The sequence below is a fragment of the Haemaphysalis longicornis genome, unplaced genomic scaffold (assembly GCF_048455015.1).
Source record: "Haemaphysalis longicornis isolate Haplotype H1 unplaced genomic scaffold, Haemaphysalis longicornis Haplotype H1 scaffold_3, whole genome shotgun sequence".
Taxonomy (NCBI): domain Eukaryota; kingdom Metazoa; phylum Arthropoda; class Arachnida; order Ixodida; family Ixodidae; genus Haemaphysalis; species Haemaphysalis longicornis.
The window spans coordinates 108,750,268-108,768,623 of NW_027526335.1; the positions used below are offsets into that span (position 1 = coordinate 108,750,268).

At 44.3% G+C, this 18,356-nt stretch overlaps 1 protein-coding gene across 1 annotated transcript in view; it reads left to right on the forward strand.

The window, feature by feature from the left end:
- The window catches only part of LOC144175375 (MAM and LDL-receptor class A domain-containing protein 1-like), a 167,082-nt gene that overhangs the window by 124,960 nt on the left and 23,766 nt on the right, over nt 1-18,356 (forward strand). Inside the window, exons 50-54 of the mRNA XM_077704458.1 lie at nt 2,891-2,996; nt 6,079-6,229; nt 8,218-8,311; nt 9,412-9,522; nt 14,795-15,048. Of these exons, the coding sequence (XP_077560584.1) occupies nt 2,891-2,996; nt 6,079-6,229; nt 8,218-8,311; nt 9,412-9,522; nt 14,795-15,048 (716 nt within the window). The remainder of the gene's footprint in view (nt 1-2,890; nt 2,997-6,078; nt 6,230-8,217; nt 8,312-9,411; nt 9,523-14,794; nt 15,049-18,356) is intronic.

Here is an 18,356-nt window from a genome sequence, read left to right on the forward strand (position 1 = left end):
CATTTCTAGTCTGCCTTTCTACATGTTGAGTGCATTTATATATGTGTTCGTTTGCGTATTGTAATTTACAAATGCGGGTCATTATATCTTTTTAATAAGCATAGAACAATGTCATAAATGTTTAGTATAAAACACCGCTTCCTAAAGCGTTTGGCTGATCTGGAAAAGTGTTCGGGAATACTTGTGTCTATTACAACAAGCGCACTTGTTCACCGATATCAAATGTGCACCTGGCCGTTCTGCGACAAGGAGTTGGCAACAGTGCTGCATTGGGCGTAAATGGAAGTGACGCAGACTGTGTGCTCGAATTTCACATGTTTCTCACTCTCGTGGTACCGGTATTGAGTTTGTGTGTAAACCTGAGACACCAATAATTGTCGTAGTGATTCAAGGGGTCTGTTCTACTGTTTTTAGGGAGACAGTCGCCAAGGAGACAGTCGCTTGCTTGCTTGCTTGCTTCAAATAAGTTGCGAATATGAACAGAAGTAGGCTGCAGATACATTATTACCTGGTTGTTAGATATTTTTTGTGAGCCTTTCGATTGGATTGATCGTAGTGTTTGCTGCACCGTAGCTGCCCTTCGACTATGAGGTGCGCCGTGGTGGAGGGCTGCGGATTTATTAAAAAGATCTCTATAGGGATCCTTTTAAAGCAAGCCAAATTCTCCCCACAAAAATGTTTTTGCTTTTGCTCTCCATTTGAAAGCGGCCACCGCGGCTGGGTCCCTTCGGAGCTTCTACTTTGTTTACTCTTCGCGTATGAGCCAGGCCGAACGCACGCAATATGCATTTAAAAGGACACTGAAGTGAATTTGTCAAGCTCTCGTTTTTGCTTGCACTGCGTAGACTGGCTCAAATTAGCACACTTTTCATCGTTTATCCGGTTGAGAAATCGGTAATTATTTTACAAAGCGCGAAAGAAGAAAAACTACCATGCGCGGTTTGCGGCGGCCGCACCAACTAAGGCTGTGACGTTAGGAGGAGGGGCGCCGTGATTGGACGATGCCCAAGGTTAGCAATCAAACAAGTTTCGGTTTCGGTTTCGGTTCTGTAAAACATAAGCAATGGCGTTGTTGGATGGGCATTCTCAATATCTCAGTAATCATCGTACCGCGCTTCTGCCATGTTGTCAGCTGTAAAATGCACAAGATAAGCCTCCCAGGACGGCTTGTAGTCGTAGCATTCACTAGCCGAGACCTACGCAGTGCATGAACGCCCTCCGCGTACCCGCAGACGCCCAAATGTCATGCGCTTTTCCCCCATATTTGGAGCTTGCCTCCCTCATTCATGCCTGTTTCGTAAAAAGCGTGTTCGCGCCAGACCAAGGGTCTGTTCATTCTGGCCTGCGCCCACTGCCTGCAAGCAGTCGGTGCTTATGGCAACAGCACGCCAACGAGAACTCGCTAGCGCGCCAGTGTCAGCCTGCGCGCGTTTCGTGAACTAGTTCGTGTAGCCATGAACGTTGCGGCCCAAAAAAAGGTGAACTCAATATAGAAAACATAGGCGGAAAACAAAAAAGTTGAGTTACAAAAAAAAAAAGCACGTACCCGCGGGGATTCGAACTCGCGACTCGCAAAACACTTGCGGTGACATACCCAGCACACCAGACCACTGAGCCACGAAGCGGGATGGGAAAGCCCTGCTAATATAAGGTATATATTGTACAGCCGGTTTACACTTTTATTTAGTTTTGGCATTTCAAGCAGCTTAGGTGACTATTTGTTGTACTGCGCTCGTGCAGTAAGCGTCGCCCGAGTTTCCACAGTAGCTCACGTCTAGCAATTGCATTTCGTAGACGGAAAAGCGTTCGCAGATGCGTAGTCGTGCTCCTGACCGCTGTGCTTGTTCGCCCAGCACAAAAAAGTGCTTCCCGCGCCCTAGTTTTACGCTGTACGGTAAAAATATCAGTTGATTTTATTTCATTAGTACCTATATTGACTTCGCTGACTCTTCTTCCGCCTTCAAGAGGCCTTATATTTTCCTACTGGCGTACCAGTCAGCGAAGCGTCGCATGTGCGCTTGTGCAGCGCGCGCTTGTGTGAAGCGACCTTGACTTGGAGCTAGATACAGTGTACAAACTAACCAAGTAAAGAAAGGCACATTCTTCCATTCACAAACGTGTCCTGGCTTCGTTTCAACTGAGGGGACGAAGTGCGACGACCCGTCGGCGGCCGGCGGACGAAACGCTGGGCCGACTGACTCTGTCCTTGAAGGCCGGGGAGCCGTGCAGTAACGCAGCCAATTGCCAGCTCATCCCCTCCTGACGTCACACGAAAACGCCACAGAAAATGGGCGATCGTAAGGAGAGGAGGACAGCATTTTCGAATTAGTTTTTCTACTAAATAAAATCGCGTAAACGCGCCTAGAGTGGTCGAAACATGGCCTGGGGACTCCGGACTACAATTTGCGCTAGTAATCCCGCAATGTTTACATATCACTTCAGTGTCCCTTTAAATACTAACAGCAGCTACTTTCAATGAATTAGGGCTCAACTTTCTGTTTCATTTATGTGTAAAAGTTCTAGTAAGCCTGTAGGAATGATGATTTGGACTTGAAGGCGATGCGATACCTTTCCGTACTGTATTTTGCGGTTTGATGATTATTGTTCGTTGCTTGAAAGGAAGTAGGTTTCTTAATAGTAGATATCAAAGCGTTTTCATGTGTTTTCACATCAATTTGTGTTTTTACATGCACACAAGAACCAAAATATTTTTGTATCAGCTCAGCAATGGGGAGTGATGTCTACAGGCAGAGTTTTCCCAAAGTATACTTAAATCCTAGAGTGCTCACTTTACATATATGGCTGAAACAAGCGCGTTTTTGTAAATTGACATAAGGGAGTCAGGAAGAGGCCAGCTGTTTGCATTTTTCATTCGCGGGGACATTTGCAGGTGCCTACATGTATGCCCTGAACCTGTTCGTAATCAAGAAGATTGCCCACCTTGTATCGATCAAAATGAGCCCAACACCTGAAGGCGGACGCTGCTTCACTTTCTGGTAAACCACTTACTGTCACGTCTGCTTGCTTGCTTTGTGCTTTCTGAATGGGAGCGCTGAATGTGCTTTACGAAATTAGATATTTTTCTATTTCATTGATTGAGTACGGGGTTAAACGCGTCGAAGCTGTGAGGTGCGCCATAGTGGTGGGCTCCGGATTACTTTTGACCACCTGGTATCTAACAGCGCCGCTTTATTCTTCGATCAAAAAGCAGCCCACGCGGCCGGAATCGAACGGGCCACCTCAGACGAATCAGCGCGAGGCCAAAGCGATTGATTCACCGCTACGCATGACAATGAAATTTTTAACATGCTGAAGCAAAGGCGAAACGAGGAATGCATTCTTCCGGTTAAATTTTACACCGAAATTTTTTATTTGATGAGTGCACAATAAAACCATTTTTATCGCTTATTTAACAACAAGAAAGTGAGTTTGACAATAGCTCGAAGCACGAAATATAACTTATAGCACTGCAAGTAGCAGGGCGAGTGTGTCATGGAGCAGTGACAATAGCTTGAAAGACAGCAGTCAAAACTAGCGAGTACCGCTGACTGGTGTGCCGCAAACAGCTTTAGCATCAGCTGCGGATTTCTAACACTGCTGAGGAAAAGAACAAATGCAATTTCGGGTGGAAAAACGACACCATCCTGATAGTTTGTTTTCGTTCAGAAATAATAGGGAGTGGTTACCGCGTCGTTTTGCAACGTAGCTCCCGACTTCTCTCTTGCGAAGTAACAAAAAGATGGCCAACTAGGCGGCCCTTCTTGAATGAGACGCGGAAATATATTTGTGGAACTCTTATTTGCGTTGGCGCTGTCTCAAGCATAACCCGCGCATTCTTTAGGAAGACACTGAAATCAATTTGTCTGAGTCCTATTTGTGGCTGGTGTCTTGAAAATAACCCACGAGGGTTATTTTACTGTTTTAATGGTAAACCATCTGCAGTTGAGGGCCAAATTGTAGACACCCGGCAATGTATCGGCCGCTGCACACACTACCGTAATGATGTAAACTGGTTTGCAGTTCGTCTCGTGCGTTCTCAGCCCTGAAACGTTTTTCTTTGCCTAATTTGAGGGCCAATACGAACGTACATTTATTCACACCCATGTTATTTGCGATTCGAAGTTAACGGCCACCATGTGACGGCAAGAGCTAAAAATGTGGCTCAGGTGTGTGCAAAGACGTCCGATTGATTATCTTTCTTTTGGGTGCCGCCGGCGCAGAGTTCACTGTGCCCGCTTCTCCTTTCAACCGTTTAGCAATGACGTTGTAATTTCGACATACGGGGTCTGAAGGCGAAAACATGACGCCCAAAGAAAGTTGTTGCGTCCCCTTTGCCTCACTGATCGGGAAGAAATACAGAGCTTCGAGCCCACGATTTCACGAGTGCAATTAGCAGCAGATGACGCGCATCGGAGAGTACTACGGATGGTGAATATGGGGATAGAAAATAAGCAACGGGAAGCAAGGTAGTTACTTTGGTAGGAGGCATTCACTCTGGATGACTATGTCGTTTCAATAGAAAATGATGGACTTTATAGTATTTGAGCAAATTCGTTCTTGCAATCATGCGCCATGCTCATTTTTTCAGCCAGCGTTGCTTGTTCACTTTGTCTTTCGCGGCAGATTTTTATAACCCTTGATCCCACTATCTGTTAAGTGCTAATTGCTCGAAGATATTTTAAGCGCGAAGCTCTTTAGGAAATTGTAACGTTTGATTGATTTGATTGATTGTGGGATTTAACGCGCCGACGCAACGCAGGCGATGAGGCGCGCCGTAGTGGAGGGCTCCGGATTAATTTTGACCACCTGGGGATCTTTATCGTGCGCCGAAATCTCGTACACACGGGCGTTTTTGCTTTTCGCCTCCATCAGAAAAGCGGCCGCCGCGGCCGGGAATCGAAGCCGCGACCTTGTGCTCAGCAGCGCAACGCCTTAGCCACTGAGCCACCGCGGCGGGTAATTGTAACGTTTCGTGTCCGCGTTAAAATACCGTGAAATTCCGAGTGCGCGCACGTGAGCGTGGGCCTCGAGGCGACCGCCCTGCAGTTAACAAAACCACGAAAACGCCTAGCGCTCGTGTGTGCGTGCCTCGCGATGACCGCTCAGCATCCCCTGCGCACGTTTGTCAAGTCAAGCATACCGACTTAGGGAGCTTGGCCAAAATTGTGGTGACCACCCGGCAGTTAAAAAAAAAAATCCGAGCAAATTCCGAGTGCTCACGTGTGCGTGCCTCGCGTCGACCGCCTAGCGTCATCGGCGCTCGTTTGCAAGAAAATCATACCCATTTGGGAAGTTGGCCGAGATTGGGAAAAAAAAACACTCCAAAGTTCGCCGTTATGGTGGCAAAACTTGCTCGGAACGAGAAAGACAGGCCTTAGTGTACGCCCCTCCAAGGTGATGTCCCAAGGATTATCACTACCAAAAAATGAAGGAAACTCACACTTATAGTAGCAACAATGATGGAGTAAAAATCATTACGGCAGCAGCGAAGAAGCAAATCGACTGCAATCGTAAACTTAAACCGTCGTGATTGTCGAGAACGTTGCGTACTGCTTCGCTACCTTCAAGACTTACGCATTGGTGTGAGCTTCCTTCATTTTTTTCTTACTTTGGTGCATGAGATTTTATTTCCTTCCGGGATAATGAAAACAGGCGTCCCACCAGATTCTATGCTTCGAGAAGCGCCAACGTTTTTGTAAGCGAGACCCCGCCATGAGCAAAGTAATTGATGGGTGGCCAGTGCACATTCGTCCGACTCTCGTTATCATAATTCGAGCTGTGGTGCACTCTCCATACCGCTCAAACCAGTACAATTTATTTACAAGCAATGGGTACAATATCTACCACTGAAATAGAACACCCAAAGAGGCATGTAACACATTCCAATGCATCTGCAACGATGCTAACTGCTAGCATATGGTGTTGTTTGTTGCTTCGCTGCTACCCTTTTTATATATAACTAAGCAGACTCGACGTCTTGTTGTCGTCACAACGCGCGCAAAAAACAATGAAATTTAAAGCTTCTGATTTTCCCGCGAAATAAATGCAAGACACTCGGGCTCTCGTTTACTTTCGCAGGTACAACATGTGGCACCCCAACAGCGGTGTCTTGAATGTCCTTCAACGCGTGAGCAATGTGTCTATGAGCGTGTTGTGGAGTCGCTCAGGATCGCAAGGCAAGGCCTGGCAGCAAGGCCAGGTTCAAGTAAACTCCGACGATCCATACCAGGTATAACGGGCCTATAATTTCCTATTTCTAATCGTTCCTTTGCATCAAATTGGTGGTTGAGAGCAAGATACTATAGCTGAATATGCAAAGATATTTTGTGACACTTGTATTATTTCTGAACCTTAACGTTCGCGCAAAAATGGCAGTAGGAGGTGTATTTTTCATAGCACACTAAAGTTTTGAAGAATAAACAAAAAAAAAGTTTCGTAACAAAATTTTGTTGTGGCAGAAAGAAGATTTTACATCCCCTGGATAATTTTGTGGGTGCAGCGCACTATAGACGCAAAAAGAAACGAGTAACGGATGCTTCTCCTGTAAATTGATTGATTGATTTTAGGGTTTAACGCGCCGACGCAACGCAGGCGATGAGGCGCGCTGTAGTGGAGGGCTCCCGATTATTTTTGACCACCTGAGGATCTTTAACGTGTGCCGAAATCTCGTACACACGGGCGTTTCTGCTTTTCGCCTCCATCAGAAAAGCGCCCGCCGCGGCCGGGAATCGAGCCCGCGACCATGTGCACAGCAGCGCAACGCCTTAGCCACTGAGCCACCGCGGCGGGTACTTTTCCTGTACAAAGCTCGCGGTTTCTCAACAGTAAATTAATTTGCAGGGGCTTGCACATACGAGCAGATCTTCACCCAGAAACACAGCGGTAACTCGAGCATGCAACTGCGCGACGGCACAAACTTTGGCCCAATGAGAAAAGTGTATCGTTGCTCAAACCATAATAAATGGTGTTGCTTTGGTTATACAGATATCAAAATAAGCAATTATTGCTTATTAGTATCAGCGAAACAATTTGTCGCAGCAACTAAGCGGCCTGTGAGGTTTCTTGTGAAATTAGAAGTTGAGAGGCACCTGAGTCAGCGTGCCGTCTTTGTTTTCGTACAAATGTTAATGAGAAAGCATTTATTCTCCAATTGAGCAAAAAACTGATGTATTTATCGACGTTGCAAGCCGCAAAATGACTCCATGGGGCTCGTAGCTTAGCGCAAGGCCTTCGATAGCGCCAGCTTAAGCTCAGAAGTAAAGAATGCTGACAGTCCAAGTCAGCGCCGCACAAATAAAGCAAGCAGAAATCCCAGCCAAACAAGCCAACGGCCGAAAACCCACATTCATTTCAGTCGTGATCGTGAAGTCTCCCATTACATGACGGCAGGAACGAGCAACATTGAAACACTTTAGAGATACAAAATAGTCAGGGAGTGTAAAATACTTCGAGGATCAGAGTACAAACACTGTGTCAAGCATTCAACTTAACATGTAAGTTTTCGCATTCACATAGCTTAAATATGGGTGGGTTTCCTCCGTCCTTTTTTTATGCAAAACGATTCAATGAACGAGAGCTCGGCCCAATTGAAGAGGCCGCTTTTAAAATGCTCAAAAAGCTGAGGCATATTCTAGGCGCACCTAGAAAAGGTAAATTCATGTCACTTGCTTGCGCAAGATGGCAGAATTTGTCATGTACAAAGTGTGCGCGTATATTTGAAGGACCTTTCCCAGATTAGATGAATTTTGAGGGTGACGAAGTGAGTTGCATGGGCTATGCCTCCAATAATTTGATGACAGAAACGAACCTATTTTTATCTCTGGTGGAAGCACAAATTATGGTGTTTACAAAGAGCTGTAAATATGTTCGTATCAATACTAGCCATGGTTCGAGGTGCGGTTTTGAACGCACTCCATTAGTGTGCCAAAAATATGCAAGTGATGCAGAAGTCAGCCACTGCACAATGGGATGGTTGCAATCGTTCGTAACGGATCCATGTTTGAACAAAATAAAGTAATGAAATAATAAAATAATACAGAATAAAATAATAAAAGAAAGTCGCATCGACGATTAGTAAAGGCGCAGTCTTTCCTGCTAACCTTTTAGAAAACGCGGAATATCAGGATGCAGCAATAACAAGAACGCTTAAACTGTTGATTAGTTTGAATAACGTAAAGGAAAGTTATGCTTATTTCTCGCGTAAATTTGCGTTTTCAGCTTGTTTTCGAGGCCGTCATGGCTCCCGCAGTCCCTGCTGTGATCGCCATTGACAACTTTAAGCTGAAGGACGGCCAATGTGAATCCGGGAAAGGTGCGTTGTTGTTGTTGTCATTTTTGGTCTTCGCTTAGCAGGGCGCCGATTTCGCTAACGCACGTAATTGAAAAAATTAGACTGCAAAGTTTTCTTAGCTCGTACTGGACGGGCTCAGCAAGCTGACGTGAGGTGGTGTCTCATGCGATTGGCTGTCCTCACAAAATGCACCGAATAACCGCGCGTAGAGCGAATCGTTTGAGGCCCCAGCTGAATTCGACCTTACTGGAACTGCCAGGTGCTTTTCAGAATTTCTCCCCTGGTGTCAGACATCCGGTAGTAACATTTTTCCAAATCGATTTGTTCTGTACACTTTACCTTTCCATTTTACAAAATTTGTTAGGGCACTATTTTAAGCACACCTGTTCCGCGCCCACTCAAAATGCTTGCCCTATTTCTAGCCACGTTCACATCCAAATATTTAGCTCAAAGCGGCAGACAATCGGGGGAAAAGCGAAACAATCATAGACGCCCAATGCGTAACCTACCACGATGTCTCGTACGAAGACTCAGAAAGAAAATTGTGGAGCATTCTAAATTTTTTTTTTTTATAATTTGGAGTCAAATTTCTTATTAAGTTGTTTGAACAAGGATTCCTTTGTAACTAAGCTTTACAGAACAATTATTTCGGCACGACAGCCCCCATTAGGTGAGATACCGTCTACAATACGAAATGTGCGGAAAAGGTTTCCAAGACATGAGAACTTTTGAGTAACTCGCCCGAAACATATGGGACCACTTAGAAACATGTGCTCGCACCATGCAAAAAATCAAAGAAAATTGGGGAAATTTTCTGGGAGACTGAATATTCTGAAGTGGTCTGAATAATACCGTACACATCCAGAGTGTTTGATTTTTACTCACAATGTTGCTTCAGTGCTGCAAACTCAATTTCAAACTCTGTTTTGAACCGGGGATGTAAAAACATTTTTCTCAACAATATTGCGTTGAATGGTGTCGTCGAATTTTTTTTCTAAATACGTTCAAAACCTAAACGATCCCCATTTTTCGGCACCAGATAATGACGATAGCGATTGCAGTGAAATGCTTTAGATGAACTTTTCCATGAATGAACGGGAACTTTTTTACCTTCTGCATAGCTTGCACATTTGAGACTGGCTCGTGCGGCTGGCAACTCCACAACTGGGAACTCACCAAAGGCAGCAGCGTCACGCTCCCTCAAGTTGACCACAGTGCACAGGCACCTTTAGGTAAGCGTAGCTCTTTAGATATTTTTACCAAGGATTTATGAGTCGTGTTTCGCCCCGTGTACAATACCCTACTGTTTTCACTTGAACACTCCCACTGCCAAACGTTTTAACGGGGAAGCTGCTATGGGAACTAAGTACATCGGGCAGAGCATAGTATGTATGTTTTTTAAAGGCGCAGCAAAACTATCTGTTCGTTTTTTTTAAAGCGAACCCTTACTTAAGCCCGTTCTACATAATGCAAATTTCGCCTGCGAATTCGCAACTGCGGTGCCGCTCGTGCGGAAAAACGATATATTCTAGTTGAAGGATCTATTCTTGTCGAAAACGATCTGATCAAGTCGAACTTCTCCTGTGGCTTGGCACTTGGCGATTGGTCGCGACGCTGAAAATATGAAAATAGAATGTTTTGCCTCAAGAGCGGCACCGCAGCTGCGAATTTGCAGGCGAAATTCTCACCAGCTGGTTGCACTACAAACCCGCCTTCGCAAGAAACCGATTGCACGCAAACGGCTTGTTAAGTTCATTTGCTTGCGACGCATCTATGGCCCCGTTGGCCGCCTTCTCAAAAGCGACTCACGAGAATCTCAGGCTGGTGTAAGCCACAAGCTGCCCTGAGTGGGCGCAGTTTCATTCTGAGCTGTAAAGCAACGTCGCATTGGGTGTTGTGGGGCGGCGCTCCATCACGAATAATTGATTACACGGAGAATTTGTTGCCAGCTCTAACCTGACCCATATAACCAAGCAACCCACACATTGCCAATACTGTCGCATTTACACATATCGAAGAATTCGCAGGTTTTCCCGCTGTCTTTATCCCGTGCCATGCAAGTGACCCTTTTTGCCTTCGAAAAAATTCTGTCTATTCGACAAGGTTTTAGACATTGTAAAAAAAAAAAAACCCGATGACATTTTTGTCAAGAGACACTGCTTCGGGGGTATTTTTTTATGGAATTTAAGGTACGCATTTTTGCCACCTTTACGAGCATAGCTGCTGTAAACATGCTATTACACAGAACAAATAGTTCCTTGCGAAATACTGGATATAAAAAATCGCTGGGCGGCACTAGCTTCTGTATAAACGTCATGAAAAAAATGGAGTACTGTAGTGCGAAAGTACAATAAATAAGTTATGATTTGTGGAAGTTTGTATAAAACTGCAAGGACAATATGTGGAGCTTCCTAATTCCAAAGTAAATATTTGCGGTAAAAGTTAGCAAAGAGGTCCTAACGAACAAAATAATAAGGTAGAGTCAGGTGTTTTCCCACCCGGAATGGAATGGGGGCTGCTACTCAGTCTCCCAAAAGCTTTTAGGCACTGTTATACTTACCTGTTAGGCGCATTCTTTATTCCCATTGGGAGCACACGAGACAGGTAGCCTTCTTTTTTCCCCCAGGGGTACGTTTTTCAGATACGTTGTCCTTTCAACAAAAACATTTGTTCACTCACAATTTGTGAGCCTGTGCCCAGTTCACAGCAGCGGTTTTACTAATATGCATCCGCCCGCCGTTTAGTGCGGCCTGTTTCCGCAGTTGAATTGAAAGGATTTTGGCCATTAGGGTGAGACCGATTTGTTAAGATAACCATTTATTCGTAACGTTTACTTCACTTACCTTATCCCCCGACCTGGGGCCTGTATGTCGTTCTTGTGTTTAGCATTCAAGTAATTTTTGAAGTAAACAAACATTCAAGTAATTAACGTTCACGTAATTTGTTCCTAATCACCTTCCTTCTCATCCATGCCTGCTCACTTCGTATCCAATGTCTTAACTGACCTTTGTGCAAAAACAAAAATGCAACACTTTAGGTGTACGCTTGCGGTGCGTGATAACAAGTACTGTTCCCTTCTAACCATTCCATTAAAACAGGCAAAAAAGTGTTACTATGAATGCGAATTGACTAAACATAAGAAAAATCCCAAAAAAGAGTGGAATCTACTGAACAGCTTTCTTAACACATCCACAAATAGAGCTGCTGTATGCAAAATTATCCATAATGGCATAAATTTGCGTCAACACATTCACATTGCTAATGCTTTCAGTGAATACTTTTCCTCTTGTGACACACATACCCGCAAGAATATAAATGTGCGTCATAACATCCAGCATGCTAGCCAGTCATTCTTTCACCGGTTACACTAAACAAAGTTTGCTGTAAGCCACGCTTTCTTCTCTAAAAAATACAAGGACTAGCCTGTATAAGAGTTGGGTGCGTCATTTAAAATGTTTTCCCCCATTTCCGACACGCTCACTAAAATAATCAACCTTATCTTCAAAACCAGTGCTTTTCCCTCCTTCCTGAAAAAAGCAAAGATCATAGCCATTTTTTAAAAAACGGCGACTGGTTGTTAATTTCTAATGAATTCCCCATGTTTATTCTTCCCATCATTAGTAAATTAATAAAGCAGTTATTTGCTAAGCGCCGTACTATATATGTAATTCAATATCCTTAGTGATTGCCAGCTTGATTTACGATCGTTGCGTTTTACTAGCCTAGCCCTGCTTTCCTTAGCAGTCTATGTAAAGAAAATCAATCTACACCGGAGATTTTGTGCGTTCAGTTGTTGTAGGCTTCAATACAGTATTTTATACGATTAATCACGATGTTTTGTTCCAGAAATCAGAAGCATTTGGGGTAACAGGATCACCTCTAACACTATTAAAAAGTTATTTGCTCAACAGGCAGTACACAATATATGTGGCTGACACCTTCTCTGAAACGATAACATTTAACCAAGGCGTACGCCACGGTTCCATTTTGGGTCCGCTGCTCTTTATTTTATATATTAATGACCTTCCAAATTTGTTTCGTTCTTTTTATTGTGTCCTACATGCCGATGATACCACAATATCTTTATGCGATAAATCGTTAACTTCTCTCACCTTCAAGCTGGATATTTGGCTCAATAACGCCGCTAACTGGTGTGGCGACAATTACTTAGTTATAACCCACGAAAAGCTAAATTAGTCATTTTCAGGACTTACAATAGGTAGACCAGCATCCTCCTCGCAATAATGCTCGGATCTTACACCATTCTTTTGTCTGAAGATTCATCATTTCTTGGCATCGAACTCGACCCTAGCCTTACGTTTGGTTTTTATTTTTCACAACTTAAGCAAAAAAACCGCATTTGGCATCAGCTCAATATTGAACGCACGGCCGTTTCTTTTTTTCTCCTTATGCTCTGCTATCATTGTATTTCGCTTTCATTCACAGTCATTGAAATTATGGCATTGCCTCCTGGGGTAACACATATTCTTTCCGTATCTCATCAGCCCAACACATCAAGAATCAATCCATTCGCATTATCACAAGTAATTAATACCGTTCTTCAGCTCCACCTCTGTTGCGTGAGAACAAGCTATTACCAGTGAATCAATTATTCAACTTTAACTTAGGCATAATTGTTACAAGTTACTTCACTGTTACATTTCATACGATGCCATCGATCTTGCTCGCTTAAAGGAGCCATGAAGAGAAAACACAAGTTTGGTTCATTCAAAAGATTGTCTCGTTAGAATCATACTGACACCACTTTTAACGTAAACTTCGCTCAAATAAGCTACATAATTAGGAAAAACGGGAATGGCCATGCGACCCACCAGCTCATTTCCCGCCACAGAACATATGATGTCACATGAGCTAAGCTCTGTGATTGGCGGAGGCTGGCAGAAGCAGACGCAAATTAGGTAGAGCTTACAAACTAGACGAACGAGCGATTTGCGCTTAAATTTAGGGCACATTCTTTACAAAGCAATAAGAATGATGGGACAAACAGTGGAAGTTACGAAAGCACATGTAAACATAGAAGTACTGATGCGTTCTGCTGTTCGTACTGCGCAAAGCATGCTTGGTTTAGCTGCACAGCACTACGGGGCTTGGGGTTGTCTCAGACGACACTGGCCGATTGACGCAAGCAACGGTGTCTTACGTGACCCCATTTGTCGAGCGAGCACTGTTTCAGGGAACGAATATTTTCTCCCAGAACAAAAACAAGCCAAGTTTAAATGCGGGCAAAAACAAACCAAACGCTTGCCACGGTATGGTGGCGCCATCTAGGTTCGGGTAACGTAAAGAAACGCGGTAACAAACCAACAGCGCTGTACAGGGTGGAGACAACCTTTGAACGGTCCCGTGCCGCCGCAATTGGGCCAACGGGCTCAACGCGTTATTGTTTTCGTTTCCCACGAGACCTAGCAACGCGAAACAGACAATATGATTCAAACTTCTTCAGTAAACCGCGTTGCGGCGATAATTTTAATGCGTTTTTGACACAATGACTTGCTTCGGCGGCGAGCGAGCAACCGAAAATGGCGGCGCCAGCGTATACGTGTCTCTACCCTGTACGGCGGATGCGTGAATGAAGGTACTCTAGGCTGCAGAGCGGTCGGTTCCTGTGATGTCATCGCAGACCCCGAAGACAAACAATTTAGCGGGAAAATCAAAATTTTAACTTAAATTGTTTAATTTCTCAGTGAGTAAAGCATCGTTTGTATCCGGACAAGCGCTGGGGGCACTATAAAACACGAAATCTTTCGAATAAAACCAACTTGCATTTTCTCTTCATGGCTCCTTTAAGGACAAGAATTTTCACCATGCTTGCAGCCAATAACAACTTTTTATTACCTACTGGGTATACTAATTACGGCAACAAAACTTCTTGCTTTGCTGCAATTTCATGTTAGAATAGCCTCCCTCTCAACATAAACTCATCATCATCCATAGCGATCTTTAAAAAACGCCTGAAAGATTTTTTTGCTGTCAGTAACATCCAAAATCGCACTGACGTTTCATGGTTGTCTACAATAGTGTTTGTTCTTGTATACCTTTATTTTGTATTGTAGTTCATTTTCGTTTCCTGCTGTTTGCCTTTTTTTTTAATTCTGTGTTTGCTGATTACCAAAACTATATACCCACGCCTGTAGAATAATTTGTTTGTATGTTTGAGAACAAAATAAAAATAAATTTGATTTTGAGTTTGAAGGGGGTCGATTGCTGTCGAGTTGTAAGTTTTATCCCCGTTGAAGACAGGCAGTCCAGACAACCTATTGATTTTTGTTACTTGTGACGTTTTCAGAGCTTATGTCCTGATAACAAATTCTACTGATGGCCGGCTGGATGTGCCTCTCCCAACTAGGTCCATTGTCTTATTGTTTCAACAGGAGCACAATGTTTCTCTACTGAAGGATGACTTAGTGCTCGAAACGTTCTTGCAGTAGTTTGGCAGCTTGTCCATATGGCAGTTTTTAATGCTTCTCGTGAACTCTCTCATAGGAACCTTCGCCTTGGTTAAAGCTCCTGGTGGTCGCATGGTGAGCGCTCCCCGTTGGTACGACGCGTCGAAGCACAAATGTCTTCGATTCTGGTACTTCATCGCCGGAGCTGACGTCGAAACGTTGAATGTAACCCGGCTAGCCAAAAAGGGTCAGCAGGCCGACACCATTTGGTCGGGAACCAAGGCTGATGCCCCTATGGCACGCTGGTACTCTGCTTCGGCCGCTTTGACAAGCTCTCCCGAAGCCAACATGGTAAGTGAGCCAACAAAAACTAGGGTTAAAAGTGGGCACTCTCATTATAGCGCATCCTCTAGTTCCCTCTGTATTCTGCATGTCTAAAACATATCAATGGTAACCTAACCAAGCGATACGTAAAATACGTTACTAACTGGTTAAATAGTTTCGAGAGCGATGTACGCAAAAATAAAGGCACGCCATTGACAGATATGCGAAAGTTTCCGGAAGATATGAAAGAAGTCCCGTTGATCTGAACATTTAGGAGCCTGCCGGGACGAATACCGAACCTGTGATGATACACAAATAGCCGGAGCTAGTCTACGGCTTTGTAACTATGTATATTCAAGCCTTCGATTTACATGGCCTGCCCACGGCCATTTCTTCTTCTTAGTTTCTCCTAATATGTCCTTAACACGAGTTTGTTCTCTGACCCACTCCGCTCTCTTCTTGTCACTTAATGTCACACCTGTAATCTTCCGTACCATTGCTTGCTGAGTCGTCCTCAATTTAATTGAACCCTTTTAGTGAGCCTCCAAGTTTCTGCCCCGTAGGTGAGTCATTAACCGCTGGTTATTAAAGTTAACAGGGTGGATCCCAAGATAAGGGAAGCTTGACGGGGCTGCACAAAGTCAGATGGGCAGATGTGATCAAGAAGTTTGTCGGGATAAATTGGTCGCAGTTACCTTAGGACCGGGATTATTGGAGGTTAATGGGAGAGGCTTTTGCCTGGAGTGGGCGAAGATGGACTGATGATGATCGTGAAGACGATGATATTCAAGTCATGACTATACAAAAAGAAGGTGTAAATTTGCTTCGTTCATTTTTGTCAGAGTTGTTACTGAAACGCATTACTGGTTTCAATTGATTCTGATTCTCTGAAGTCTAGAATTTTCCATCCTGCACATGGTAGATTTTATTAAAGCGATAGCGCTAGATTGCCGAAACCGGCCTGGTCTGTAAAGCCTCCTGGCATGGCCAGCAAGAAAAAGGAACTTGCGTCTCTTTGATTGGTCACGCATAGCATGCACAATGCCAGGCACCAAATGAGTGAATGAATGCCGAGCCAACATGAACGAGGAAGGCGCGTCTTTGCTGCTGCAGAAACGCTTCTGGTACTTTGGCGTGCGGGGTGGCCGCTTCCGGTGTCTCTTCTGGCCGCTGTGTGTATATTGTATGCGGTAATTGTGCTGCTTTTAGGAAACAAGAATGCGCGCCGACCAGTTCATAGTGAGGTTAAAGGATCTTGCGGATGGCAGCACGGCAGCAGTGACAGCGGCTGTGTTGTTGGGCTGTATGTACTCAATGATATCTATATAAATCTAAATTTTAGTGTAATTCTAAATTTCAGTAATAGCTGTATATAATAACCTCCAATACGTCTTGCGCTGTGGGAGCGTCTGCGCACACTGCATAATGATGGCCACCTGTAGCACAGCTATGGCATTGCTACCCCAAGAATAACAAAAATTGACAAAGGGCAACACCACTCTCTCACACAAATCTCGAATTCACCCTGCAAAACGACGGATTTTTTTCCACAGTTCGCCACGTTTCTCTGAAATGGTTATTGGGACAGAAACTGCCTGCAGTCTAGAAAGTTGTCGGCGCTTCATACTCGTCAATTGTTGTTTTTTATGTTTTGCGTTTTTACAGCGATGCCTTTTAAGCTGGTGGTCGGGCCGGTGAGCGTACGCAGGAATACCTCGCCGAGCGATGACGTCATCGCGCACGACGGCACTGCAGCTTTACGGTAGCTTTGCCTTGCTGCGCTCCGGCGGCACGCGTGTCGCCACCTGCCGGAGACGCGATACAATTAGTACAAGCACGCCTTGGAAACGTGTCGTGGAGTGGCTTGCTTTATCGCTTGTTGCGACGAGCGTCAGGACAATATAAGGGAGCGTTTAGCAGTTGCAAAGAGAAGAATTAATGCCAAAATAAAAGTATCCGAAAGGCCAAGACGCGATAACGTTAATCAACTTCTGAATTAGCGTTCCACACGCCAGACCACACAAGCCGACCAGTGGCCGCCCAGTGAGTTCAAACATTTGGGGAAAACGGTCGTCTCTCTTTTTACTCCGCTACTTTTGGGGCTTCACCGCAAAGCCAGTGGCAAGCGGACATTGGGAATACTTCAATGGCTGAGTGTTTATTGCTTTTTGAGGGGTAAACGGCGACACCACGCAGGAAACGTGACCGAGTCTCTAACGATAAGCACGCAGAAGACTTGGCCAAACCAAGAATAAACCAGGTGGGGCAGCCAACTTCCCTGTTTGCCCAGTCTGCGTACCACTGGTCGGAAGCTTCTTCAATTTTCTTATAGATTGATGACCTGACATGAAGCTCCTGATTTTGTTCCAGAAAAGAATTATCAGTGGTGCCCGTGAATGTACATCTAAGAGCAGAAGTTTACGGGCCACGAAAGCAGTAATTTTGAGTTATTTCTCTGCCGCATTGCAGCCCGGAGTACAATGTGCGGTAGTTTTAATTATTTTAGTACTTATACGACTTCTCACGCGCATTCGGCAGTTTGTCGGGCTGCTATAGGAAGAGAAATAGCATAAACTTTCAATTTCCTTGGTCCGTACACTTTTGATCGTGGCGGTACTTTCTAATATTTTATTCTTTTGTTATTTATTTTGGCCTAGAAGAGTGAGCTTGACTTCTCTTTTTTGTTTTTGTGTTTTATTATTTTTTTATATAGGTGTATTGCGTTAGCTTTGGACCACCCTCTAAGCCGAATGTTATAGGTTGTAGGTATTATATATATAGAACTTGCTCGTCAGCTGCCTTACCTCTAGCCTTGTTTTATTCATTTAGGGAACACCGGCGCAGCGTCAATAAACGAGGGCGCTTTAAATATGAAAACTGACTACAACACCTTGGCACAGCGAGAAAATGAATGAAATGAACTTTATATCACAAACTTATCCAGCACGCGCAAGTATGATTTCTGTTTGCATCCAGCTCTTCCGGTAGAGCTGCGCTAACAAGGGGGCTTTCTGGGTTGATTACCTCTTTATGGAAATGAAACGTGCCCCTTTTCCTAAATATCGCCTGTGACCAAAAGGAAAAGTCAAATATCCTTTTTTATGTGACTGGTAAAATGCAGACACTGCACATGAAAGACTTCTCGCCAATGGGCGAGATGCACGCTTAGAGAATGAAACGCACGATCGAGGCGTTTAATTGGGCTGAAAAAATTGCATGTGAGAAGAGAAGCTGAATGCAGTCGTGGTACTTTGATCATATTGCCTATCAAAATTCACGGCTATACTTTGCGTTTTGAGCACAGAAATTGAACTCCGTTCGTTTAATGACCATGG